The sequence below is a fragment of the Falco biarmicus genome, chromosome 10 (genome assembly GCF_023638135.1).
Source record: "Falco biarmicus isolate bFalBia1 chromosome 10, bFalBia1.pri, whole genome shotgun sequence".
NCBI classification, from domain to species: Eukaryota; Metazoa; Chordata; class Aves; order Falconiformes; family Falconidae; genus Falco; species Falco biarmicus.
The window spans coordinates 32,600,753-32,628,529 of NC_079297.1; the positions used below are offsets into that span (position 1 = coordinate 32,600,753).

At 37.5% G+C, this 27,777-nt stretch overlaps 1 protein-coding gene across 1 annotated transcript in view; it reads left to right on the forward strand.

The window, feature by feature from the left end:
• The window catches only part of OTOG (otogelin), a 104,458-nt gene that overhangs the window by 66,196 nt on the left and 10,485 nt on the right, over positions 1-27,777 (forward strand). Inside the window, exons 34-53 of the mRNA XM_056355075.1 lie at positions 3,727-3,844; positions 4,546-4,625; positions 5,014-8,840; positions 9,452-9,620; positions 10,621-10,757; positions 12,035-12,124; positions 12,502-12,685; positions 14,158-14,378; positions 15,271-15,409; positions 17,520-17,714; positions 18,595-18,807; positions 19,554-19,658; positions 20,026-20,136; positions 21,347-21,448; positions 21,908-22,006; positions 23,815-23,855; positions 24,979-25,054; positions 25,996-26,174; positions 27,001-27,105; positions 27,543-27,662. Coding sequence (XP_056211050.1) covers positions 3,727-3,844; positions 4,546-4,625; positions 5,014-8,840; positions 9,452-9,620; positions 10,621-10,757; positions 12,035-12,124; positions 12,502-12,685; positions 14,158-14,378; positions 15,271-15,409; positions 17,520-17,714; positions 18,595-18,807; positions 19,554-19,658; positions 20,026-20,136; positions 21,347-21,448; positions 21,908-22,006; positions 23,815-23,855; positions 24,979-25,054; positions 25,996-26,174; positions 27,001-27,105; positions 27,543-27,662 — 6,311 coding nt within the window. The remainder of the gene's footprint in view (positions 1-3,726; positions 3,845-4,545; positions 4,626-5,013; positions 8,841-9,451; positions 9,621-10,620; positions 10,758-12,034; positions 12,125-12,501; positions 12,686-14,157; positions 14,379-15,270; positions 15,410-17,519; positions 17,715-18,594; positions 18,808-19,553; positions 19,659-20,025; positions 20,137-21,346; positions 21,449-21,907; positions 22,007-23,814; positions 23,856-24,978; positions 25,055-25,995; positions 26,175-27,000; positions 27,106-27,542; positions 27,663-27,777) is intronic.

Below are 27,777 nucleotides of genomic sequence, written 5' to 3' on the forward strand. Positions count from 1 at the left end.
ATTCTTTTGTTGTGAGTGAACTCTACTGTTGCACAGAGTACAGTAAGCTCATATTACTGGTTGTTGGAGGGGGAATTTAGGTATTAAAAAAATGGGAAGCACGTGGTGGATATGACTGGTTAGCATCCTGGCTAGCACAAAGCATTCGTGCCATGACACTGGTGAAATCCAGAGTTTCTGAGCTGTGGTAGTTTCTGTCAAGGGAACAGGAGTGTTGTAGTAACAATAAAGCTGAGGTTGGTCTGGCATGGAAGTGAATGTCTAGAATTAAAACACGGTGAAAGGACTATTTCCCTCAGTTTAGGGAAAGGAAGGCTTGAATGGCTTTAAAGCGCATTGTAACTGCTTTTCCTTATACCCTAATAATTGTGGGTGTTGGGGTCGTAGTTAATATGCAGATGTACTAAAAAGAGGCAAAATATTCTATTATTTTAGCTAGGTATACAGATACTTTATTGTTCTCTTGGCTTAGTTTTGAATTCATGTTACTTCAGAACCAAACTCTGTGCCTGTTTCTCCTCCCCTTCATTTTCTGTCTAATCTCTATTTACTCTAAGCTTTTTAAGCAGGAACTGCATCTTTCTGTGTTAGGTTTTTTGGTTGGGTTTGGGGTTTTTGGGGTTTGTTTTGTTTTGTTGTTCTGTTTTGTTTTGTTTTTTTTTTTAATAGTGGCTTGGTCCTTGGGCTGCTTAGGCATTCCAGAAGTGATGTTGCCAATAGTGAAAACTTTAAATATGATGAATGACTGAACTGACATTCTGCTGGAAAGGCATTTCCCCATAATTCATAATATAGCACAGATTTCACTATATCCGATGGGTTTACTGAGACATATTGAAAACTTTTGATATATTGGAAACCAATTATGCATATATTCAACCCTTGTTGTTGTATTTTGGTCGGTTCTTTTATGTAATTTACACACTAAAATAACTAATACAGCTGGCCCAGCACACTCCATTCCCTAAAATCCCTTGACTAGAAAATTAAATGTCCGCTGGTTCTACAGCTCTTCTTTGAAAACAATTTTATGACCAGGTTCATGAATTCACCTGTTGTCCATACTTCTTTCTGCAAAAGTAGAGATGAAATTTGCAGACAAGCATGACTTCGTTCTTGACTGAAAGCTGAGCTTATGAACCACTCAGCAAATGCTATGCCTTTATGTAGAAATTTGCCTTGTTTCCTACTAAGGCATGCAATACCAGCAAAATCTGTGAACTTTATCTGTGGGAAATATTGAGGAAAACGTGGCAATCATTTCATCAAAGTCTACGTTTATTCGACGAATGGGAGATGGTATGTTAACCCCAGTGTTTGGAAGTGTTAATTCATGATCACTGTTCTGCTAAATTGAAAACCTGTCATTCTTCATTAGGTTACAGAATGCCTTATGCAAAGCTTGTACCTTTATTGTGTTTGAAACTTCTGTGATGAATGGTGAGGTTTGTGGCAAGAGTTAAAAGTTATGGATCTGTCTCCATACTTAATCTAGGGTAATCTGATGAATGAGATTTCCTAGATTCCACTTGGATATACTGTTATTGCTGGTTATTACAACTGCTGGTGACTGCCTGTGCCAACAGGTCTCTGATATGTTCTGTCCTTCTGTCATAAATCTTCTTTTGTCTTTAAAATGTTATGACTCTTGACCCGTCAGCGCATACAAAACCTTATACATCAGTCAGCAAAATGTATGGAAATAAGGCCCTTCCTCCATTAGACTTAAGCAACTTAAGTTGGTTTCACTAGAAGGGGTCACGGAAGAATTCAGTGACATGTACTTAGCTTTTTTGTATGGGAATGTAGCTTTATAAATGCATTTGTTACTGTCATAAGAATCATGTTTTCAAAATCATTGACAAGTTACTTCCTTGGATAATGATGTGTAAAAAGGGTAACACTAGATGGCAACATACACACTCTTTTTCTGAGTTTGATTTATTCCTTTGACTTAAGAGAATTATTTGTATTTAAGAAAACATTAGATGTTAATAATGGCAGAGGGATAATTACCTGTAAGTGCAGATGTCCCTAAATTGCAGGAAGAAGAATTTCTTAAAATCTTCACATAAAAATTGTCTCCAAGAAGATTTAAAAGAGCTGCTCTCTGTGTCTCAGCCAAAGACCAGCAAAACTTAAAAGCAAAAAGAATCCAAAAGACAAAAAAATGGAAACTTTTACTAAGTAGTAAGCATTTTCTTCCTGATCATTAATGTAAACATTGTTTAAGAGCAGCTATTCTTTGCAGGCTCTGAACAGCATAGCTCTAAGATCAGGTTCACCAGTTTAGAGGGGACCCAACATGTCGTGATGGTGGTCTTCTGAGGCATAAAAATGGAAAGGAAGTGTCACTGTCCTGCCCTGCTATGGGAAGGAGCTGGGCTGGGCTGTCATAGTTCAGGTACTAAAATCCAGATATATTGCATAAGTCACGCAGGTGTTGGAAGAACCACTGGGCTAAACTAGCGTTGTTCAGGAAGCTGTTTTGTGTGCAGATGGGGCAGGGTTGTAGTGAAAAAGAAAGGGTGATACTGCATTTAAACATGCAAGTGTATATCACCCATGTGATGACTGCCACCAACTTGTTTCTCTCGGATTTTATGCTCAGTCTATTTCTTCTTTACATTAAGTTTGTAAATTTCCTGCATAGTTTAATAAGCACTCAAAGTATAGTGGATCCTTATTTCTATTTAATCTCACTTTGAAGTTTAACTCTTCCTCTACAGAAATTGTACTTTGGGTTTCAATTATGTGAAGTTGAAGTCTTTCAGTAAACACTGAGTAGATACTCTAAAGGCAGTTTGAGAGGACGGGGGGTGTTGTTTGCTGCTTTTGTGGGGGTTTGGAGGTTTTGTGTTTTCCTTAAAAGTTGCCATAGTGTTTCATTATTGGTACTATTTTGTCTGGTGAAGTGTAAGTTCTGAGTTCAATTTTGCAAGACTACATGTCTCATCTGAGTTGCTTTGTTCGTTATAGGAGCAGTTGGAATTAAAGATTCAGAATGTTTTGACGTTTTAATGCATTTCTGTTGGAGTGGCTATCTTATATATATATATATCTTAATCAACTGTTAAGACATTGCTTTAAAGAGCCTGAATTGACATAATTTCTGATTACTGTATTTGGAATGGTGTTTATTTTGGCTTTTACAATTCAATTGTCTCATGCAAGTAATGTACACCTTTATGCTATAACAGGAAATTTTACACACAAAAGAAACAACCGGTATGATAGATTGTGTTATAAAGAGTATCAGAGTATTGGACTAGTGCTTTTAATTTTTATTATAATAACAATAATTTTACTGATCAACATAATCTTAATTTTGCATTTTGTTTGAATAACCAAAGATATAGTTTCATTGTTGATATATTTTTTTAAAACTTAAAACCAACAGATCTAACTTATCTGGCTTTATTTTCAAGTGATTGTAATATACAGTAAATGTGGCTAATTCAATGTCATGTTTTATACTACAAAGAGTAATACAAGCTGCAGAGCAAGCACACTTTAATATACACTGCATAAACTTAAACTGGTTTTCTATGTTTAAAAGACCACAGCAGTTCAAAAAATATTACTGATTTTTTTTTTTTTGTTGAGGATACAGGTAGAAACAGAGATTTAAAGCTGCAGTGAACTTCAAGCATTGCCTCTTAGTAATACGTTTCTGTGTGTGTTTCTAGAAGTACATGAGAATAACAGATCTTTATTGTTTTTCAGATGTCAAATTTGAATTTCGATCCCATTCGGCATGTGAATGGCATTATGATGCCTGTACAAGCCCTTGTTTCAAGACATGCAGGGACCCTTTGGGAAAAAACTGTCAGTCAGTACCAAAGTAAGTATCTGTAGTTTTATGGAAAAGTATGTAATTTGGGTAATATACTTACACAGCACAATAAGAATGTGAGTGACCAGATGCAGGCTCAGTACAGCAGAACTGTATTCTTGTATAAGGAGGTAAGCAAAGGAGAAAAGAAATGAAATAAAACCTGCTATGGCAGCTACATGAAGGTGACATTTCAGTTGCTGGGTGAGTATTGTCAGGTTCTGGAATGACTAGTATATTTGTAACTTCCAAGCTGGGGGGTGGGGGCATTAGAGAATACTAATAGAGAGAGGTGATTGTAACTTTGTTTCAAATAGTTGTGCCCCTGCTTTTTCATTATGGCATTGCAACAGCCATATTTGTCCTTGTCTTTTCCTCCCAATAGATATTTGTGCTAAGTCTGGTAAAACTGGCCTTTGGATTTTGTTTTGTAAAAATGTTTGGTATTTCTTAAGCGATAGCATTCACTATTGAACCTGCGACCATTCAATTCAGAGGCTGAGTATTGCAGAGTTAATCCTTTAGCTTAGATCTGAGTGAGAATGGAAGCCATGGCAATGACATTTTGAAGGAATACACTGAAGTGATAAGATTTAGATAGAACAAGACTGTCTACTTAAAAATACTTTATAAATACTGGTTTTCTAAAATTAAATGCTCAATCCAGAATATACTGTTCAACTGGTTAATACTAATTATTTTCTCTTTAGAGTGGAAGGATGCATCCCTGTCTGTCCTCTGAATATGTTGCTGGATGAAATCACTCAAAGATGCGTGTATTTTGAAGACTGTATGTTTGAAAAATTATATATGTTATATATGATACTTAGCTTATTAATTCCTTAGGTCTTTAGTCAAACTTTCAAATATCGGGGCTTAAAGTTGTATAACTATGATCTTAGTTATATGAATCTTGAGATCATTATACATTTTATTAAAAATAATTTCACTCCAAAAATCTGACACAAATTTTCAACTAAGATAGATGTCGTTCTTCATAAAGCATTTCAGTAACATTAGATGTGGAGCAAATCAATTATTTTTTTAATTTGTCTGTGAATTTTGGAAGTTTAAAGGCAATTGAAAAGGTCAGTTATATGAGTTAACCTATAACTCTCCTAGCTTCATGGCTGTAATTATCCATACATTTCAGCTTATTTATTTGTGTCTGATTTCAGGCATTGAACCTGCAGATGGTAGTCCACCTTTGCTACCCAGCATTCAAACACTAGCAGTTTCACGCATGACGTCAAGTACAAGTTTGGCAGCGATCAGTGAAGTGGTAACTTCATTTCCTGTAACTGAAGCAAAGGACATGGAAACAACACTTGCTTCACGATTGCAACTCACTGCAGCTACAGGGAAAACTGATTTTTCAGCTGTTACATCTAATACAACACTTTCAACCATAACTTTAGCATCAAGCATTTCTTCACAGTCAACAGCAATGACGTCTGGGAGAAGTACTATAGCAATGTTCAAAGCAACAAAATCTAACGTAAGCTTGTCTTCTCCTGTTGACATTTCTCCATTGTTTCCATCTACTCTCAGTTCAGAAATTCCCACAAAGGTACAACCGATCAGTAGTGGTTCCACTAAACTATTGAAGACCACAGAACCTCAGTCTGTAACTGCTACACATGCGGTGACTACAAGCACAGAATCAGAAGGCAAACCAATTGCTACTCTTATTTCTACTGGGACACCACTCAGAAGAACAGAAATGCCAGTCAAAACTAAAATAATGGAAATATCAGAAATAGCCACAAGAACACTTCCCATGAAGGAAGCACAAGTAAAACCAGAAGAACTTACAACATTTACACCCAGTGCATTTGAATCAATAACACAAAAAACTACTGCGTATCTGCCCCGGTTTTCTATGTCACCACCCACAGGCATGCCTTCATATACACCACTAGTAAACTTAACAGGAACTTCAGAAGGGCCAAAAATAAGCATAGGACAGTCTTTTACCACAGCAGCTAATGTTACAGTAACATCATTTTCTCCTGTGATCACTACTTTCTTAAAACCAGCATCTTCAGCAACAACAAAAGCAGCAACTGTTTTGACTGAAAAAAGCATGAAGACCACATTTTCACCAACATCCACACCACCTATTTCATTAGGAATGACAATTACAAAATCTCCTATTGAAACGGTTCAACACCTGACTGGTACTGCAGAGGTACCTTTCAGCACAACTTTAGGTCCAAGGATGACAATTCCAATAACTCTGCAGACTCAAGAGAGATCATCAGAAAAAACTTTGTTATCATTCACAACTCATAAAAAGGAAACTCCCAAAACAACATCTCATGTGGAGCATATGTCAAGTTCCTATTTCCCTCCATATTCACTGCATCCTAGTTCTACTACTGAAAAATCTGTTACTTTTTCTACAAAAAGGCCTTCAGTGTCTGTTCCTAGTCCTGCTTCTCCAGCTTCAGGTGAATTAAAAAAAACATTTAAAACTGTTTCAACTACAGGATATCCCTCATACACAGTTCTAAACACAACAGAGTTCCTGACTACATTATACACTAAATACCCTGTTACGGCTGAGACTATCAGAGTGACACCTTTGACTGTTGAGGTAACATCCCCTTTTGAATTAGCAAAGTCAACTTTGTCTTCTGGAAGAACATCTACTGACTACAAGTCAACTCTGGTTTCAAGTACAGCGAAGACCAGCACTTCAGCGTATTCAGGTAGTGTTGCCACATCAGCAATGAAACCCCCTGTCTCATCGAAAGAAACCACCACAGTTCCTTTCATGTCTACAGAAAGAGAGTCAGCTCAAAGAACATCCATCACTGGATCTCCGCTTACTCTCCTTACTGCAACTGCAACCACATTGTTGGCAACACAACCTGATAAATCACAAGTGGAAAAAATTGCTAGCACCTCTACAAGAAAGCCATCTGCTTTCCCTTTTTCACTATCAAGTTCTCTAATCTCTTTAAACATTTCTCTTCCTTCACTACCCTCCTATGGAAAAGAAGCATCACTGACAGCTCTCAGTCCCATGCCTACCTCCCATGAAATGACCTCTTTCTATCCAAGAACAACTATAGCAAAATCTATGTTACCAACAGAAAAGACCTCTCCAGCTCTAACTTTCTCTATTTTATCCACCCTAACAGAACAATCAAGTCCAATAACAACAGTATCATACTACAGATCACCAGGCAAAGCCATTTTAGATATCACTCATGCCACGTTCTTTCCATCCTCTGAGTTCACCAGTCAGCTCGTAACAACCAAAAAAGTAATGACAGCCAAAGAAAAATCGACTCTGTCCCCTTCCGTTGTACTTCCAGTAACAAAGCCTCCTTACACTTTCTCCACGTCTCAGTATCTAGCAGATAAATTGGTTTCTTCATCTTCTTTAACACATATGATGCCAGAAGTAACCACCACACCAAAATATCCAATAGAAACTAAATTAGTTTCTACGACATGGCAATCTACAATCCAAAGTATAACAGATACAGCAAAATTTACAGTAGCTACAACTCAACCATCCTTTCCTCCATCCTCAGTAGGCCCCTTCTCTTGGCAGGCATCTTCAGGAGATAAACTTTCAGTACAGACCACAAAGGCCGTGGTTATACCACATTTTTCTACTCAGAAGGCTATAGAACTTGGTTATCAGAGTTCTGAGTCTTCTCTGACAAGCCAAAGCATTACCCCAATCTACCAGTATCCTGCAGAAACTCTAACAAAATCCACTGGTCACCCACAACGTGTCTTTAGCACAACTGAAGCTACAGTAGAATTGACTTCCTCATACCCCTTCATCACCTCACGTCCTGAAGGCACTCAATCAAGTATATTTCCTACCTCAGCAGGTCCTGCACAAGTTATTTTACCAACTGAAAAAGACTTGCATTTAACTGATTCAGTCATGCAACCGTATGTATCAAGAACGACTACCCTTTTGCAGTCTGTAGTCCCAACTAGAACAACAGCTGACTTGATTTTTGGCAAAAGTATTCTCCCTTCCTCACCAGAAGTGTTTGCACCTTCCTCTTCTTTAGCAACGATTAAAAAAGAAACATTTCCTTCATTTTCCACGCAAAAGGCAGCTACTGGTCTAAAATTCACATGGCAGGCCTCATTTACTGGATCGCTTGATTCAAGACAAACACTTGAAACAACTACGACTTCACCAGGATCTAAGTCAACCTCTTCATTAGCTTTACCAGAAACAACTGAAATTCCCATCACGATGAGGAGTGGGCCATCCACATCAACAAGCAAAAGTGGTACAGAGAAAACTATGGTGTTGCCTAAGCAAGTCACACTTTCAACCACCACCTACAGTTCCACGTTTCTAGCAAGTTCAGCATTGTCAGATATGGCCCATTCATCAGCTGCAACTTCAGCCTCTTCATTGATAAGCAGTACTGGGCAAAATGTTAGTATTTTATCAGCAACTTCAGACAAAGCAGAAGTAGTAGCAGAATCCATCACAAGCTCTGTGAAGCCCACCTCTTTTTCAGTTACTTCAGAAGCAGAAGGAGCAGTGCCCATTGATACAGTAAAATCTGAAAAGCCAGAATTAACAAAAGTCCAAGCTGTCCATACTCAGGGTGCTACTCCAGGAACACCTCAGACATTTTACTCTCCATATTTCACAAACACAACTGCAGTTCCTTCTAATGTAAGTGTATCAGTACTGTCCTCTATAGGTTCATCCTCTGAACCAAAATCTCTTTCTTCTATAGCTGCATCATCAGTCAGTACTACTCAAACTTCAAAACTTGAAATATCATCTGAGATGCAAACACCTGTGAGTTCACTGCTAATGATATCTGACCATCCAAATGACACAACAGCTCCGTCAGTTTCCTCATTTCCCTCTTTATCTACCAAACCACTTTATGGCTTGACTACAACATTTTCTGATGGACTGGCAACAGCTGAAGCCGTGTCAGGAGCCCCAGCATCAGCTTTTATGCTGCCTAGAGAAACAGCAACTCCTCAGACTTGTACAGTGAGTATCTATAAATATTTATCTGGTTTTGAATGTGTCTTGGTTACTTCTACACACTGATAAAAAAAATAATTGTGAGCCATACTTTGATCTTCAGGATTTAAAATAGCTGTATCAGACAGGGAGCTCTATTATTTTCTGAATTATATCTGAAGCTTTGGATGGTTTCATTGCACATAATGGTTTTTATAAGTGCTATAATCCACTGTGAATGCTACAAGAATGGGGTTTTGGCAAAATATGGTGCTTCATAGTTTTCAATGGCAGGTTTTGTCACGTTGCCCTCCTTAAAGTACACCTTTCCAGACATCTGTGTTATTATTCTTACCTGTGCTCTTCCATACTTTTCCTTCTCAACTTTTTTTTTAACGTAAAGTTAAAAATTCAGTAACGCTGTTCCCCGCTTTGCAACAGGACAGCAGTTTTAAACTGCTCTCAGAACGGTCAGGTTTTCAAAGGAGCTTTTCACTTGTAGCTTCTGTCAGCGTTGCAGGGATTCATAAGTATTCTGTACCAAAGAATCTGAGCCCCTTTTTTGAGCAAATACTCTGCAATGTAGTGATACTTGCTTGGTAAGAATGGTAACCTGTCTTTTATTAAATATGCCTTAGCCAATCACAGAGAACGAGTGCATAAAACACATTTGCTTGGATGGACAACTGATCCAAGTTAATAAGTCACAGAACTGCCCATATAATGCAACTCAACCCAGCTGTGGAGTTTTAGGCTTTGCTACTCAAATGAATGGTGACAAATGCTGCCCAAAGTGGGAATGTGCATGTAAGTAAGTGTGCTTTTGAAGTGAATTTAGATAACAATTTAATGCATGTGTAAGAAGGCTAAGAACTGACACCTCTATACCATGGTGTAGAAATAGAAGATGCATATTTTACGGATTATTTGTTGTCTAATGCAATTCATAATTCTAGTTCTACTACGTCCAGGGTAATGAAATCAAAATGCTGCTTTAATGTAGGATGTTCCTTTTACCCAGCTTTAGGTGTCTGCAGTGGATGTGTCCAGGTCTGACTTAGACCCATATTGTTTTCTGTCTAATCAGAGGACACCTAGTCAATATAGTAGTGGATTTTTTGGTTCATCTTATATCTACTTCAGTATGAGAAGATTCCCTAGACTCTGTGAACTAGCACTCTTAACAGTGTGAGGACTCTGAAAGTATAGCTGTACTGTAATTACTCCCACCAGTTACCTAGAATTGGGCAGGAATAATAGAAACCTTAGAGAAAATTCAATTTAGTCCATAGTAGCAAAGAAAGGATGCAGAGATAAGCAATGCAAATTTCTACTTATGGTCTAGAATCTGAAATAAATTGAAGAGTAGAACTCCAAGCCCTTTGAAACAAGAGCTTTAGCAGTAAGACTGTGAAGAAGGAAATATTCCACGTGAGCTCCCACCTTCAGAACAAGACTGGAAGGGATCTAAGGATCCAGCATGATCCACTGTCATTCATGTTTTTTGCTAGTTTGGGGTTTGTAAAAAATCACTAACCTTTGCTGGTGAGAACTGTAAGAAAATAACTGACTGCGGAGGTCTGCAGGTCTTTCAGGTCCCACTGAAATATGCAAGATTTGGCTCTGCTCTCCATTCACAGAGATGCAACGGTATCAAATATAGCTGAAAATGTGCACTGTGTATATGAAAATCTAGTTAGCTAGTTAATCTTCTAAAACTGATTGGTTTATCTTCATATTTTGTAATATTTACAGACATTCTAAGATACATTAGAAAAAATGTTTAATTTCTTTTTATTTTTCTTAGGCCGTTGCACAATTTTCTCTGATCTGAGCATTGTAACCTACGATGGAAATTATGTGGCTTTATTCAAAGAAGCATCCTACGTTGTTAGTCAAACTCAAGATGAAACTATAACTATCCACATCCTTGACTGTAGAACGGTAACTAATTATTACCTAACAAATGATGTTCAGTACTGCTAAGAAGATATATCTTAAAAGAAGGGGCTAAGTAATACTACATAGTTGTGGTTAATTATTTATTTCTGTGCAACATCTATGAATTGTACTTGCATTTTACAACACTTCTTACACATTTTACAACACATGAATTGTATAGGACTTTTATCACCTGACTTTATATTCACAGCTCATTCTGAAACAGCTGGAAGGTGAGAGGTAGGTCCATGTTATCTTATTATAAGTGTAAAATAGACAAGGTGGTGAGAGACTAAGTTGGATATACATTCGTTAGTCACTTCTGTGAATGCTATCATGTAATCAGTACCACCATAGTGTACCAGTGTACCACCAATGTATTTCAATGCATGATTTTTATCTATGTTCCTATGGAGAAATTTGCATTGGAAACACTAATCCTCAGAGCCATGAAAGACTGTAGAAATGTCAGAATAAATTAAAGCACCTTGTGCATTCCAAGTCTCTGACAAGGGCAAATGTTTGTGTCAGAAAGGGAAGACAGAAACCCTAACGGGTATCCCGCCTAACGGGTAGTGTAGATAGGCTCTGTGTCATGAAGAATTAATTTCTTGTGAGCCTTTACAAAACTCTTTAAATTCCAGGCTCTTCTGTGAAAGCTACGTAATTTTGATGTCCATATAAATGTCCATCACAAAGTTTGGTCCCAGGTAGTACCTTATGGAATTTGATTCCAGAAGTTCAATATGTTTGATGTGAAAAAGCAGATCAGTTTATGACTTCCAGATTTGCTTTCCTGTTGTATTCAGTGCTTTCTGTTTTGTTCAGCACCCAGCACCTTGGTGGCTCAAGAAGTATGCATATATTTCTGATCCATTACTTGTGTACAGTACATATATCATATGGATTTGTCATGCCCAGTCCTGTTCTCACTCTGTTTCAGATATGTGGTTCATACTTTAAGTGTCTGAACAGCAAGTCTGCTGTATTCTTTTTACCTGAAAACCTTTTTTTCTAATGTAATTTCAGGATTGAAATTGATGATACAACAGAGTTGCTGAACACAGTGAGATCATATTTTGTTTGTTTATTTTGCAAGAATTCTACCTAGATGAACTTTGTAGTCCAGGCTGGAAACTGCAGTCAGCATCAGTTTTCCTCTCTAAAAAATATACCCCCCAAAATCCTTAATATCCTGGTACCTAAAACCAATAAGTAGCTAATGTATCATGATTTTGCACATCATGACTGTAGTTGATGTATTTTTGCTTTCCCCACAGAGTAATTCAAATTCAACTTCTTTGTGCCTGGCAATGCTGAATCTAACCTATGTATCAAATCAAATTATTATCAATCGTTTAAGTAGAAAAGTAAGTATTCTGAGAGTTTGGGTTTCTTTGCATTTTAGATAGCATCTCTACTTCTGTAATCAACTGCCTCCTTATGTGGATACTGAAGATTAGAGTAGGACACAATAGGACACATTCATTGTTCCGACTTTGTAATCTAGTGAACTGCTAGTAAATTTAAAGAGTCAAACTGTGGTACAAGGACAGTTAATGAGGCAAGTCCAGGGCAAGGCACATAAACTGTCTCTTTAGTACCTATATTATCTTTGCAGAAGTGAGCCTGACCTTTTGGAATTAGTTACTACAAGCCAGATTCCTAAGCTGTCGAGAATCAGGTCTTATTTCTACCTATAGCGCTTGGTACCTGACATTTAACCTCTTTTCTGTGTGTATTTTAGATAACAGTAAATTCAAGATTTGCTTGGCCTACTGTTAGAAAATATGGATACAAAGTGGAGGATACGGGCTTCAAGTATGCAGTTGAGACCCCAACAAAAATCAGAATTCAGTGGTTTCACAACACAGGCGTGATGATTTTTGAGTTTAATAGTAGCAGCGAACCAAGAGCTTTGGGATTATGTGGTAAGTCTAGTGTAGTGCAAGAAATAAAGGCATTCAGATGCTTTGCTAGGGAGGCACATTTTCCTAGTACTTTTTGCAGGATCTGGCCCAAAAGAGTTATTGTAGATCACTGCAAAGTCTTAAGATACTATTAAAATGAAATTATTATTAGTTTTTTAATTGTTGAAATGATGCTTGATACCTATACACATAATCACTTTTTAGCCATAATGATGCTTCTAACTGTAAGCTGTTTGAATCACAGGCATGACTGCTGTAACCAAACCCAAATAAGTAACACAAGCATAAGTCCATAATGTCAAATAAGGTTATTTACAGATTTAGTGTTTGATATCTGTCTGATAGGAAGTAATATATGCTATTTTCAGTTTCTAAAGGTCAGGATTCACAGGGGATGTTAACTTGAGAGAACTAATCTTAGTTATCTGGTGGAGGAGGTGGAATACCATCCCTGGATGTGTTTAGAAAAACGTGTAGATGTGGTGCTTAAGGACATGGTTAAGTGATGGACTTGGCAGCCCTGAATTAATGGTCGGACTTGATGATGTCAAATGTCTTTTCCAACCCAAATGATTCTGTGATTTTATGATTTTATAATTTAGAATTGCCATGCACGTTTGTGGAGCTCTCAGAAGAAAACGTTCTAGAAGTCTGATATAAAATCCTCAGACTTTGTAATCAGGAGGAAAGAATGGGGGACTGATCCATCATTCTGCTTTTTCACAACTCTTAAAGGACCCTCCCGAGTGGACTACCGTAATACTTGCATCTTCTGTGTTGACTGAAGTCACTCTCCATGTGTTGCATACCTTTTTTTGCTCCAAAGTGTTTCAGTATTGCCAGCTGCCTTAAACAGAAACAAAATGTGTTGCTGCCTTCTGAGAATCAAATACAGAAAAGTTGTGGGGTTTGGGGTTGGGTTTTTTTCCCCTGCTAAGGGGTAATATAAGTATACATGGAAGTGCTAAAAGCTGCACTTTTAAGGTAGCTTTTAAGCCAATAGGTGCTTAAGACTGTTCAGGGCCATAAGTAGGATAGTACAGTATTTCTGCAGTACAGTAACAGATAAGCATCTTGGCATTTTATGGGGTTTCCCTTTTCTGATCACATTTACAGTTTTCAGTTATTGCTATATGTGGAGGTGCTTTGTAACCTTTTTTAAAATACATTTTTGTTTAGTGCTTGTGCAACTGAATGAAGTTTGTGTGCCATAGCTGGGCACTCTGAACAGCTCTTTGATATGCAATAGATTTCCATTCATAGATGCACCGTTACTTTTGCTTTGTTTAATTTGTCTGAATTTTTTGTATTTTGATCCTCCCAAATACTTTCTACATCTGTTGTAAGTTGTGATACGATCACACTGTATAAGTTTTTTAAAAGCTATTTACTTGTTCAAATGTGCCACTTCAAACGTACTACAGAATGAACCAAGTGGTGTTAACCTGCTTTTTTCTTCTGGTCATACACAGGGGTTTGTGATAGAAGCTTGGAAAATGACCTGATGCTACCCAACAGGACAGTTTTAAGCAAGAGCAGTGCTCCGTCAACTTTTATAGACAGCTGGCAAGTGCCAGACACGTTAAAGTATGTTGGAGAAGACAGGCATCGGGAAACTAATTGCTCAGTTATGGACTGCTCAGAGTGCTTAAGAATGGTGTTGAACCAGACCTTCAGCAGCTGTCATCCTTACGTATGTTAACTATTTCAGAAGCTTACATTTTAAAAGAGATGCAGTTCTGACATGATTTTGTATACTTGACAATTTCATTAATGTGAAACTACATGTAACCACATCTATGGAATGAGATACTTACTTTTTTGTATCTACAGTTGCAAGGTAAAAGTAACTGAAGAGTGTGGCAGCTTGATAGGAGTGTTGCAATAAGCAACTAATACTTTCAGAATTCAATCTCTGTTAGTTTTGACAATACCATCGAATTAACAAACCAGTCCCAGCTAATTCAGTTGTATCAATATGATGTAGAGCAAAGTAAAATAAAATAGTTTTAGGATTTAATTAATCCTTAAGTGTTCAGTAATTTAACAGGTTCCAAATTGCAATAGGTAATCTAAGAGCTTGCATTCTAAAAAGCTCTAGAGACAGGGAGTTCCAGCTTAGAAAGATGAGGAGGTGGAACAGACTGCTTAAAGCAAACAGCAAACTCACAGTGTGCAAATTAAGTATTTGTGATCATATGAGTACATTTACCATTTCACCTTTTGTCTATTGTTGAGTTTCATGAAGAGGAGGCCAAAATTAGGCAAAAATAGAGAGGTAAGGAAGAACAAGGAACAATAAGTAATTATGTCTTCTATTGGAAAACCTATATTACCTCTTGCCTTGGCACTTACAAGAGGTGAAAGCGAGGACTATAAGGATGTGAACATTCAGGAAGCCTTACTTTTAAATAGTAGTAGATTCTCTTTGTACACCAGTGAAGACTGGTGGTCTCTTTGCTTTACTGTGAACCAAGACCATTCGGCTTCACTGTTTCTAGCTGATATTTAAAAAGGTCAATCTTTTTCCTACCTAGCAAGGTCTCTATAAAGGTGTAATATTTTTTTGTTTTTTTCTTTGTTAGGTTCCACCTGAGCTGTTCTGTGATATATGGGTTCGAGACACTGAGTACATTCAAAATCCATGCATTTCGTTAGCTGCCTATGTGGCAATGTGCAACAAATTTAATATTTGTATAGAATGGAGGAGCTCAGATTACTGCCGTAAGTATTCTGCATATATGTGTACCTCTAATGTTCACAGAGACAAAATTTGCCCAATATAAGAGTTACTGTAAGTTGAAAATACCAGTGCTCCTTGACTCCTCGTGTACTCTGGAAGTCATTGTTGAGATAATAAATTCAGCATTTTTTTTTTTAATACAATTCAAAGCAGCATGCAAAAGAAATCAGGATCATTATAGCAATTTTACAGATGGAAAAGGGAAGTTAAACAACCTTGCTCAGAAGCCTGCCTCTGGCTTATAATGAACTGTAGAAGTCAAATCTTCTCACTTGCAATGTAGTGTTCATTTCTCTGAGCCACTTCACACTGATAAAACCAAAACAGAACAGAATTGCCTGTGGAAAGGAGGAAGCCACAGAAAGAAAGTTCTGTAGTACTTTGAATTGGTGGCACCTGCTTGATGCAGCTGCAGAAAACTGTCTTTGGAGAGAGGATTAGAGAATTGAAACACCTTTGAGATGGAAAGTAAGGAGTAAAACCTGAAAGCCAGAGTGTCCTGGCAGAAAACATGTCCCATAGCAACATGCTGAAATATAAGGCCAAACGGCATCTGTAGTTGTCAGTAAATAGAAAATTTGGATTGCAGCATCTCTTTATGCTGTCAGTGATCACCTAGGAAAAGTCCTATTCAGTAATAACGTAGGGAGGTCTGAGGTTTCAGTGCTTGACAAGGGAAAGCCATACTAATGAAGTGTGATACCCAAATATAGTAGAACTCGTTGTACACAGAAATCCTAAGGATGTCTTTTTTAAAAGATTTAAGTACATGTGTACAAAAGATTGGTACATGTGTACAGGCTTCATGCAGGTATGTTGTAATGCCTTGCAAATAATAGCCATGGACCCTAAAGTTTAAAAACAGTCAATTATTTTTTTATTTTATTCTTGAGTTTATATGGACTTCAGTAGCAAATAACTGTTTAAACAAAGGTCTTACAAAATATATCTGTAACTGCAGTTAGGTATGCCAGCCATCACAAAGGGACACATCACTCTTATACCGCAGTGACCTCTGGCGGCTCGTGCCTAGCTGGGAAAGACACAAAGTCGCACCTGAACCTTGTGGGTCACCGAGTGTTGCCGTGCTGGAGGCTGATTTTTAAAAGCCTGACATTCTCTATTTACAGGGCTCTCATAGGTATTTCCTGTGGGGCATTGTGGCCATTTTTAGTAGTGAGGAGCTGAATAAAATCAGCCTCCTCTCCCAATTAATCTTAACTCTAAACTGGAACCCTCTTTGTTTTTGAGCACAGTCCCTTTGTGAATTGGACTCCGTCTCATTACTGTGATTCCAGATGGTGCTGCTGTATGATTTAGGTACCATTACATGATGAGGATCATATATTTTGGTAGTTCACACAACCACACTGTTAGCATTTCTATTCATTCTCAGTTTGCCATATTTATGCAGTTTTAATCACTGTTTTAAACCAATGAAAGATCATGTTAAGTTTTCAACTGCAAAATTTAAATTAAAATTAGATGCTTTTTTGTCTGTTCCTGCATAGACTTATAAAGTGCCAATGAATTTACATCACTAGCACAAAGAATGTTAAATTTAGCTCTGTTCTTTGAGTTAAATTAATGTGGCTACCTATTAAATATAGTAACAAATTAATCTCGTTCTTTGTTATTCCATGTAAAACAATGCTGAATTTGCTTTTCCATATGTATTTTTATAATTAACAAAGCTTTGTCCTTTAGTAACTACTGCAGTATCTTCAGCCACTGCAAAGTATACAGAATGATTCAGAATGCTATAATATTAGTCTGTGTAGTATTTGCAAATGTTCTTGGAAGGTTAAGTTCCTTTGTGTCAACGCTGTTGGATGCTTTGATATCTCTACTGCCAAAATGCAAACTGAAGCCTGATGAAAATGTTACTACAAGAAGAGGAGAAATAAAAGTTCTTGCAACTTCCCTTGGTTTGAATTTGTCATATAGAATGTAACTAACCGGTCTGTACCAGTGTTTTAGGTTGGTAGATGCTACTGAATTGGCAGGCACAGGAAAAACACTGTCTTCTCTTAGGTACTGCCTCATGTGATTACAACTTCAGAATGAGTGATTTGTTTATTTCCTTCCTAGCCTTCCCCTGCTCTGAAAACTTCTCCTATCAGGCTTGTATAGCTGCCTGTGAGGTTCCACATAGCTGTCAGAATAATGCAGTTGCTTCTCTGGACTCAGACTCCTGCTCGGTGTTGACAGAAGGCTGTATCTGTGCTGGAGGGACCATCCTTCACCGAGCTCACACTGCTGTCTGTATTCCTGAAGAGAAATGTGGTATATTTGGATATGATTTCTTCTTTATTACCTGCAAGTTGATGGTCAGATACTTCATAAGTAATAAGTTGAGTTCTGGCCTGATGACGTGTGGGTTCTGTATGTCATTTGGTCGAGGACTGCTAAATATGCAGTAAACGTTAACTGCACAGGTGAGCTAGCAGGAAATGTCCTTGTGACATACAATTTTGCTCACCACCTCCAGCTGGAGGATGCTCTTCGAAATGGAAGTTTTTGCTTATGTTTAAGCATTCTAGCATTCCAAGTATGTTACTGTTGGCCTCCTTTCCACCTAGCCCTTTGTCAAGGGTCCAACCTATTGATACTAAATGGCATTCAAAAGGTACGCAGCCAGTTACTTACACGTTTTCAATAATACATATATATATCCTATGTTCTTTCTGACAGCATTGATATTTATTTTCATTACAGTTCTGCCTGAGCACACCAAATTGTGGACCAGTACTTACTACTAACAACACAAACCTTAAAGACACAGTTTATTATAAAGCTGATTTCAAAAAGCAGTGTAAATTAATAATAGTTTTGCCATGTATGAAATACAAAAGTAACAACTTTTCATATCACTGCTTTAAAAACAAAGGGCTGGATTGGGATTTTAAGTGGACTAGCTTTGCAGTGGAGACACAAAACAAAGTGGAGGCCCTGATCCTCCGGAGGGTATTGCGTGTTTTGCTTTCCACAGAAACTCAGTCTCAGACTGCCTTTTTCAGTTTTTTGTGGAGTGATGGGAATAAGTGATGCCTTTAAAACTCTGGGATTTTTATACTTTGTAGTTCCACACCCACTATGGAAGAAAATAATGTTCAAAATTTGAAGTAAAAAGGAATTACTTCCTTTTTCTGTTGTCTTGATCTAGCTTGTACAGACAGCTCAGGAGTACCTCATGCAGTAGGTGAGATCTGGAAAACTTCTTTGAGTGGATGCTGTATGCAAACATGTGTTGACAGTGAGACCATTATTCCAGTGGAGTACAACTGTTCAGATATCCACAATTTAGACTGTCAGCGATTTGCAGAAGTGGCCTTGCTTGTTCCTGGTGATCAGACATGTTGTCCCCAGAAGATCTGTAGTAAGTATTCCGTAACGATTACGTATGCTGCCCCCAGGAATATGCAGATAACTTTTCTCTGTGGTTTTTTTTCCTGTTACACACCTTATTTTTGAAGTGAATGGAAATAACTTTGTTTTGAATTTACAGATTATGTAGAAAACTGGAAACTTTGTACTATTTGGCTTAATATCTAGTAGGTTTTGGGGGAGAGGTAGAGGGAGGAGACATGAGTAGTAAGGACTGAAATAGAACTGTGTTTATTTGGATGTGAATTGTGTTTTTCAGCTGTACAGGCTAATGATTTATTGTTAATTTCCAAATACAAATAAATTATTTAACTAATTATGAGAAAAAAGTTCAGATGTTTATCTAATTTACAAAGTGAGCAGTAAGAAAAGGATATAAAAGCTTTTTTTAAAAAAATCCTTATTTAGCTTAGAAAGTCCAACTTCGAAAAGAATTTGCAAGTAGTTTTCATTGATAACCCAGTGAACTTTCCACAGGATTTTTTTGTATTTCTTTTTAATTGTTACAAGGACTCAGCTCTAGTTTAATTTTGCCTCCATGGGGAGTGTTGCAAATGCCAAACACTTCTGAATATTGCCTCAGGTGTTTTTTGCTAGTTTGTTGTGGTTTTCATATGCATGTTGCTATTTGGACACTTGATGTATCAAACTGCAAATACTGCTTACCACTGCTCTGTTCAACTTATAAATGCATAACATAGCTTAGAAGGGCTTTTTTTCTTTCCCTTTATGTAACAGTTTGTAATCGGAGCCTCTGTGAACCCCTAATTCCTGAGTGTAATGGCTTGGAAAAACTGGTCGCTTACTACAGTGAAGAATCCTGTTGTCCCAGCTATGTTTGTGGTAGGTTTCTTTTGAAAAGGTAAAAATGCTTACCCTGTAAAAGACATTTTGTAAAGTAAATAGATCATCTTAGAAGCAAAAAGGAAGTTAGTGTAGACACCCTTGTTAGTATGGCCATTTACAAAATTCTGTTTCATCTGAAAGCTCAGGGTTGGTCTGTGCCTCAGTGTGAGCAGATAGAGTGATGGAGATTTGTGTTTAACAGTTAGGCAAGAATGTCTCTGCTCTCTTGCAATACCAACTAAAAGTTTTTCTGAAGCATCATAGTATTTCTCTGCTCTGCACTGCCATTTCTTAAGGATATAACATAACAAAGGAGGAATGCTGCACATCATATAAAGAAATACATCTGTTGTACTTTTTTCAGAATGTGATCCAGCAAAATGTGAACCAATGGAGCAGATGCCAAGCTGTCGAGATGATCAAACGCTAATTGCTGCTCGGGTGGAGAGTACCTGCTGCATTTCCTATATATGTGGTACAGTATCCTGGCTGGTTATTTTTGCACATGCAATGATGTCTACTATTATCTTGCCAATTAAGGCTCCTTGTACTTTCTTTAGCTCTCCCAACATAGCAAAGCTTGAAAGTGGTTAAAAAAAATGGGCATTAAATTTACAAAACAAAAGAAATTACAACCACCACTAAGACTCACCAAACAGCTTTGGGCAACTGAGTAGTGTTCTTGGGTCGTGTAGAGGAGTGGCGGCAGAGTCTATGGATGAGGGAGTTGAGGGGCTTTGAGAGACTGTCCGTGTACAGTGTATGGACTAGCTGCATGAATATTTTATCTGAAAGAAGGCTGCAGTTATGTATGCTCTTGCTCCCTGTATGCCATCATATCAGCTATGACCCATCTTATTCAATGGTAGATATCCCATATGAGAGTATTATGCAAATTTGTTCAGTTCTTTTGGGGTTTGGCCTTTAATGACTTAATTCACTAAAAAAATTGCACTTTGGCATCAGTATAGGAGTTCCAATGTTCACCATACAAGTGTTTTCTGTATGAAAATAACATGATAATGAGGTCCAATTGAATCTACTCTATTTTTGCACATAGATATCTATGAACCAAAGGCTGTAGTTGTCTTGATTAGCTTCCATGTGCAAAAATTTGAGTGCTAATAGGAAATTTGAATTACACTTCTTTATTTACAGTAATCAGGGGATCACTTGGATCATGTGATAGTGACGTGCTGTGTTTGACTCTTCTTGCTGTCCCCACAGCATCCTTCTGTCTCTTTTTTGAAATGAGTCTTTGCACTGTAAACATTGAAAAGTACCTATTGTAGTTTTCATATGTGTTCAGGTGGGAGGATACCACTGGGATCACAGGAGATGCCCTTGATGGGGGATCAAATATCCTGTAATTTGGGCAGAGGAGCATTCCTGAAAACAACAGGGTGACTTGGCAGGAGAGAAAATTTAGCAAAATTTTTCATAAGAGAAAGGGAGAGAACATCCTGTTTGTTGTGATCTATACACAATATATTCATTCTTTATATCAGGGGGACAAGAAAAGGCAAGCTGCACTGAGAATTAGCCTTTTGTATAAGGACTATAAAGAATGAGTGCAGAACATCTTTGTTCTCTTTCATATGCATCTGACAAATGTATCGGCATGTTTCTTAGGCAGCAGTAAAATTTCTTCCTGTGTTTTAGATCTAAATAATTGTTTTCTCCAGCATGCGGGGCTTGTTCTGATCAAATACCCAAATGTCAAGAAGGAGAAGTTCTTATTGTGGATGGCAACACTACAGAAAGGTGTTGCCCTACATACCAGTGTAGTAAGTTTGACTTGATTTTGGTATTTTAAGTAATAGAGAACATGTCAAATTTTGTAGTGTGGAAGTTCAGTGCCAAAAAATGGTGGATCAGAGATACAGCTGCACTTGTGCTTACAAGCAAGTTATCATCTGTAGTTCTGAACAAATAATCTTTACTTTTAAAACTTCATGTGCCTAAAGCATTATCTGAATATCTGTATCATGGAGACAAATGAGTAATTTCAGGCCCCAAGTTCTGGAGTTTTAAAACTGTTTTAAATATTTGCTTAGAGTAGTCATATTCCATGCTACTATTACCTGATGGATAGTGACTAAATTTTGATTATTAGTCTTTTTAAAGAAGATGTTTTCTAAATATATTTATTATAAATAAGTAGTTTACTATATCTTGATTCATATTTCCCTTTGTAAAAATGTGACAACCTTGTATTTATTGGTCTTTCTTTTCTTTAATTTTAGTTTGTGAGATATATCGTTGTCCTGAATTCAAATGTATGCTAGGCATGTCTTTGGTGGAGGTATGGAGCCCGGAGAAGTGCTGTCCCTTTCGGATATGTGGTAAAATGACTGATTTTCATTTTAGTTGCCTTAGACAATAAGACACTGACAACAGCTTTGGCCTTTTATGTTAAAGTCTGGTTTCAGCCAGTTATACCATTGTGATCTGCTCATGAACAAATTGTATCAAAAAGTCATCTCATGGCACAGACATTTTTTTATCTGTCTGTTTTGGGGGGTTTTGCTTCATAAGAGTGATAGCATACTGTAGAATTTGCCTGTCCAAACTGAGTGACCTATCATCTTGAAAATTTTGTAAGAGTTAGTGTATTGAGTTTGTATAGCAAGGTTTGTTGTTGTTTTGTTGGGTTTTTTTTTTTTTTTTGGGGGGGGGAGGGGGCAGCTACAGAAGTGGCTTCTGTGAGAAGCTGCTAGAAGCATCCCTGATGTCTGATGGAGCCAATGCCAGCTGGCTTCAAGATGGGACTCACTCCAGCCCCACCAGTGATGGTGGTAGCACCTCTGGGGCAGCTTATTTCAGAAGGGGGAAAAGTGCTCTGCAATTGGGCAACTGCAACTGAAGAGAGGAGTGAGACTATGTGAAAGCAACATCCCTGCAGCCCTCCAGGTCAGTGCAGGAGGCAGGAGGAGCTCCAGGCGCCGGAGGAAAGGTTCGCTGGCAGCCTGTGGGGAAGCCCATGGCAAGGCAGGCTGTCCCCCTCTGCCCATGGATGTTCACAGTGGAGCAGATCCCCACCCGAAGCCCGTGGAGGACCCCACACTAGGGCAGGGGGATGCCCAAAGGAGTTTGTGACCCCGTGGGCAGCCTGTGCTGGAGCAGCTCCCGGCAGGGCCTTGTGGGGAGAAGAGCCAGGGCTGGGGCAGGGCTGTGGGCAGGGCTGGGGACCCTGTGGGGACCCACGCTGGAGTGGGCTGTGCCTGAGGGGCTGCACCCTATGGGAGGGACCCACAGTGGAGCAGTTTGTGAAGAACCTCAGCCTGTGGGAAGGACTCACATTGGATAAGTTCGTGGAGAACTGTCCCTGCGGAGGAAGATGCTGCAGAGAGAGCGTGTGATGGACTGACTGTAACCCCCATTCCCTGTCTCCCTGTGCTGCTGGCGGGGATGGAGTAGAGAAAATTAGGAACAGAGCTGAGCCCAGCCTGGGAAGAAGGGAGCAGGGGAGGGGAGAAATGCATGTTGAAGATTTGGTTATCCTACTCTGATTTGATTGGTAATAAATTAAACTAATTTTCCCAAGTCGAGTCTGTTTAGCCTATGAGGGTAATGGGTGAGTGATCTCCCTGCCCTTATCTTGACTCACGAGCCTTGTGTTACATTTTCTCTCCATTGTTCAGCTGAGAAGAGTGATAGAGCAGCTTTGGTGGGCACCTGGCATCCAGACAGGGTCAACCCACTACAGTTAGTAAATTATTTATGGCTTTAAAAAAAAAAAAAAAAGGTTATGTTCACAGGTCAGGAATTTGCCATATATCATACATCTCTTTCTGACATCTTAAAAACCATTCTCTGATACTTTATATTGATTATAATAATTGTCATCACTGCAAGGAGACTAGCATCTTGAATAATCATCTGCTTTTTTTTTTTAACGTGTTCAGGTGGACTGCAGTTGATACAAAGCTGTAAATTGTTGTGATAAGTAAAGGTGGTCATAGAAGCTGGTATTAGTTTTCAGGATGGAATAGAAATGAAACATAATTCTGGACCCCCCAGAGGGGTACATTTCAAAAACCAGCAGAAGTTCTTCAGTGATGACTTGTAAATCTGGAACTTGGTGGTCTGTTTTAAGCAAATGGCATATAACTTTCTAAACTATTGTTTCTGTTATTGTATTTTGTTTTAGAATGTGCGTGTGAAACAATCCCCAAACCTCAATGCGAACTGGTATGAAATTCATTTTCTTTGTCAGTATTCTTTTATTAATTTATTAACAAATCTATTTATCAGAATCTTACTAATAGTTTTATTGGTGAAATATGAAACGCCATGTCATTTTCTTTTTTTTTTAAATTGTTTTACAAGAAGATCTATCCATTTTTAAGAAGCCAGTTAAGTTTAAATAACTCACAGAATAAAATGGCTGCACAACATTTATATTTCTGGAGGTTTTTATGACTGTATCATGCTCTGAAATATTTGTAGCATGAAACTGCTTTCATGCATCTGAGGATAAAATTTATTTTTTAAAGTTTCAGAACTAAATGCTTTAAAGCATCGTTGTTTTGTTAATATTATTTTTTATAGTGAATATATTAACATATATCATGCACTCAGACTGCTGACTAAACAGAACTTTTAAACTGTATTTCATTGTGACTTGTTCTGCATTACAAAAATGCTTATCAGCATTTCTGGGTTAGGTTCTCTGTTAGTACTTGGTATGCTTTGATCTTGCTTGTCATTGTTTTATCCAGAAAATAATACTCCTGTGGGATTATAAAAAAATTATAATTTGGAATCCTAGGAAGGAACTGGAAATAGTACTCATTTTTTATAGAGGAAATTCAAAATGCTTTGCGAGGTAGTTGTTAGTACTTTCATTTCATAGATGAAGGTATTTGGGCATAAGGAATCAGAATTTACTAGAAACTGAGAGAAAAATCTTAATATCCATACATATAGACAATATAAGGCAAAATTTAAAAGTACACCTGTGCTATTGTAATACTATTTATATCTATTAAGTTATTCCACGAAAGAATGGACTCCACACTGCGTGGAAGTTTCTGTACAAAGGCAAGGCATTGCATTTCATTATTGGCCTGCCTTAGTCTTTTCTGTCCTAAGTCATTCCTGTTTTTTAAGTGTAAAAAAAAAATCGCATTTGGTTATCGTTACTAAATTAAATATCCCTGTGGGTGATGAAAGTGGATTCAAAATAAGTTTCTAGGGGGAAGAGATGCTGTTACTCAAATCCTGAAGGAAAGGTGTTTAAAAGAAAAAGATCATACAGATAAGAAAACACTGTCATTTCACTTCTTTTTTTTTTCTGCTTTTATACACTTAGGGGCAGAAACTTCAGATAGATGAACAGTTTCAGAACAGTACAGAAAATATCTGTAACTGTGTTAAGTACAAATGTGGTAAGTCAGAAAAGAATTTAATTCAAAGAAATACCCTTTCAAGTGCTAAGGTAAATTAGAAATTATAGATCAGATGTTCAGTTTGAAAATGGTAACGAGGAAGAAAGAACTGACTGACGTAATTCACAAGTAGTGTAAGAGAAGGCAAGAAAATAGGACCCCTCACTAAATATTTGGTTGATTATGGCCTGTCCTTGTATTCTGTTAGTTCCTCTAGCGGGAGGTTTGTGCAGGGAAATAGCTGAGTGTTGGGAAAGTTGGGTGGTGTTGACTAAACAGCCCGCATTTTGCTGAGCTGGAGTAAGGATTCCAGCAAGAAACTAAAACACACACTCAATGTCCACATAAAGAACAGTCCTGGTTAATCTATTATGGGACTACTCAGCAGCCAGTAGACATGAGTATGTGCTTTACAAAATCAAGGGGAGCATTCAGCACCATGAGAATTCATCTTAAAGCGTGCCCAGTAGTGTCTTGGAAAACTCAGGAAAAAATTATTCCTGTGGGGTATGCCGTTGGCCACAGAGTTGGGATTGTCCTCACCTAGATTTCTACAGCAAAGATGTATACTTCTGAGCTAATTATCCTCTGTGCCCTCAGTAATTAGTGGGGAGAAATACAGGTACATTTCTCATTCTGAAGTAGACTTACAAAAGAAAGCAGTTGAGTAAGCCACCACTGTCATTTTGGTGGTGCAGCTAATAGAATATTATATATTTATTTAGATTTCATGCACGGTTATATTTGAAAAAAAACCTGGCAATTGTGGTGAAGCATTAGACTACTATTAGCAGTTCATATTTAAAAACCTGACCTGTAATTCTTAAAGAAATAAAGTAGCATTTTCGATTCCTGTTTTACTGTTTGAAACATTTTTTTAACAGTTTTGATACCAACCTGATTGTCCTGAGCATGCTGTTTATTTTTGTGTTTTCTTGTAGTGAGAGACAAAGTTTGCCTGACTCAAGAGAGAGGTGTGCTGCTTCCTGGACAGACAATCATGGAACACAGTGCAGATGGCATTTGCCGTACTTCTTATTGTACAAATGTGATTGATCCCTCCACTAAATACTACCAAATAAACACGTCTTTAATAGACTGTGCTGTGAAGTGTCAAGCTGTAAGAAATTCAGATTTTTAGCCATGTATATTGTGACTGGTGGTCTTAGTTGCATTTTTTGGGTTTTGTTGAGTAGATTACAGTCATAAGAGCAAGACGTAATTTGAGACGTCCCTCTAATGATATGCTACCGTACTTCTGATAGAAGTTTATAAAAGTAGTCTCACTCCCTTTCCTGTTTTCTCCCGCATGTAAATCTTATACAAATTCATGTTTATAGTATACTGCCACCTTGGACTAATAACGTGCTGCCATCTGGCATCCCTGTATAACTTCAGCTGCGTTATGCACAAACTGGTACAAATTCCTGGCAGACATCATATTAATAAGAATTGGGAAGAGATTAACTATAAATAGAAGAAGAATTCTAAATTTAGTGAAAACAGCTTTATAAAATAAGCAAATGATACCTTGTCTGTTTACAAAGTATACGTTACCATGTCTGTTTACAAAGATATGTTACCGTGGGAATATTACATAGATTACTTTTCCTAATTATGTACTTACTTGATGTCTACTGTGTAAAAACTCAAAATTTCAGTGTTTTTTGAAGTAAGCTGTCAGACTTACATTTGAAAGTGGTAGAAATACCAGTTGATTCTCTCAGAGTTGTAAGTTCTCCCCATTTAATTCAATTAAGATCAAATACATTTTATAAAAGCTTCATAAATGTACAGTGTTTACAAATGTAAGTTATGCAGTTTTGGAAGTTATTTAAAAAACATTCCTAAAATCAGATAACTGAAAAAAAATTGCCAATTATAATAGTAAAGTGTTGAGCTGCAAGATGGTCTCAGTCATGGAATTATGTATTTGATTTTGGCAGAACCAAGTCTATCAGCCTCCAAAAGATTTAACAACTTGCTGTGGTAGCTGTAAGAACTTGTCTTGCCTCCACACTTTCAGCAATGGTACAGTTTCCAATTTTAAGGTAAGTTTATACATGTCTTACTCCTTCAAAATACGTAGAAGTAAACAAAAAATTATGAAATATTGTATACACATTGCCATAAAAAATGTGCAAAGAGCAGCTTTATTTGGCCAAATACTAGAAATAGTTTTTGCATGCACAAAGCATTAATTTCTTGGAGAGTCAATCATGTAGCTGTCTACAAAGATTAAGGGATTTTGATATATCAGAGAATTATAGTCAACTTTACTATTTTATAAACTGCTTAACATTATATATTTAGTGGACTTCTGAGTTTTGTACTGAAACAGAACTTAAACATGCATCTAAATTATATTTTGCTATAGGTATTACTTTTAAGTCAGACAAGATCACATTCAATTGAATTGTATTATAAATACTTATAATACTGTTTTTGCTGACTTGCTGTGTAAAGTTCGTTTTACAACTTTTAACAGCCTGGCGCTGTTTGGATTTCAAACTGCATCAGATATGAATGCACTAACACAGCGATAGGACCACTTCTGGTTTCCTCCTCAGTTGGCTGCCCACCCTTTAATGAAACTGAATGTGTGAAGGTCAGTGTTCAATACATTGTTTACATTCCAGCTATGATTTATGTTTGCATGAAAAGATTAACAAAGACAAAAAACGTTTTTACCTCAAGAAGGCAGAAATTATAAATTCTTGCAG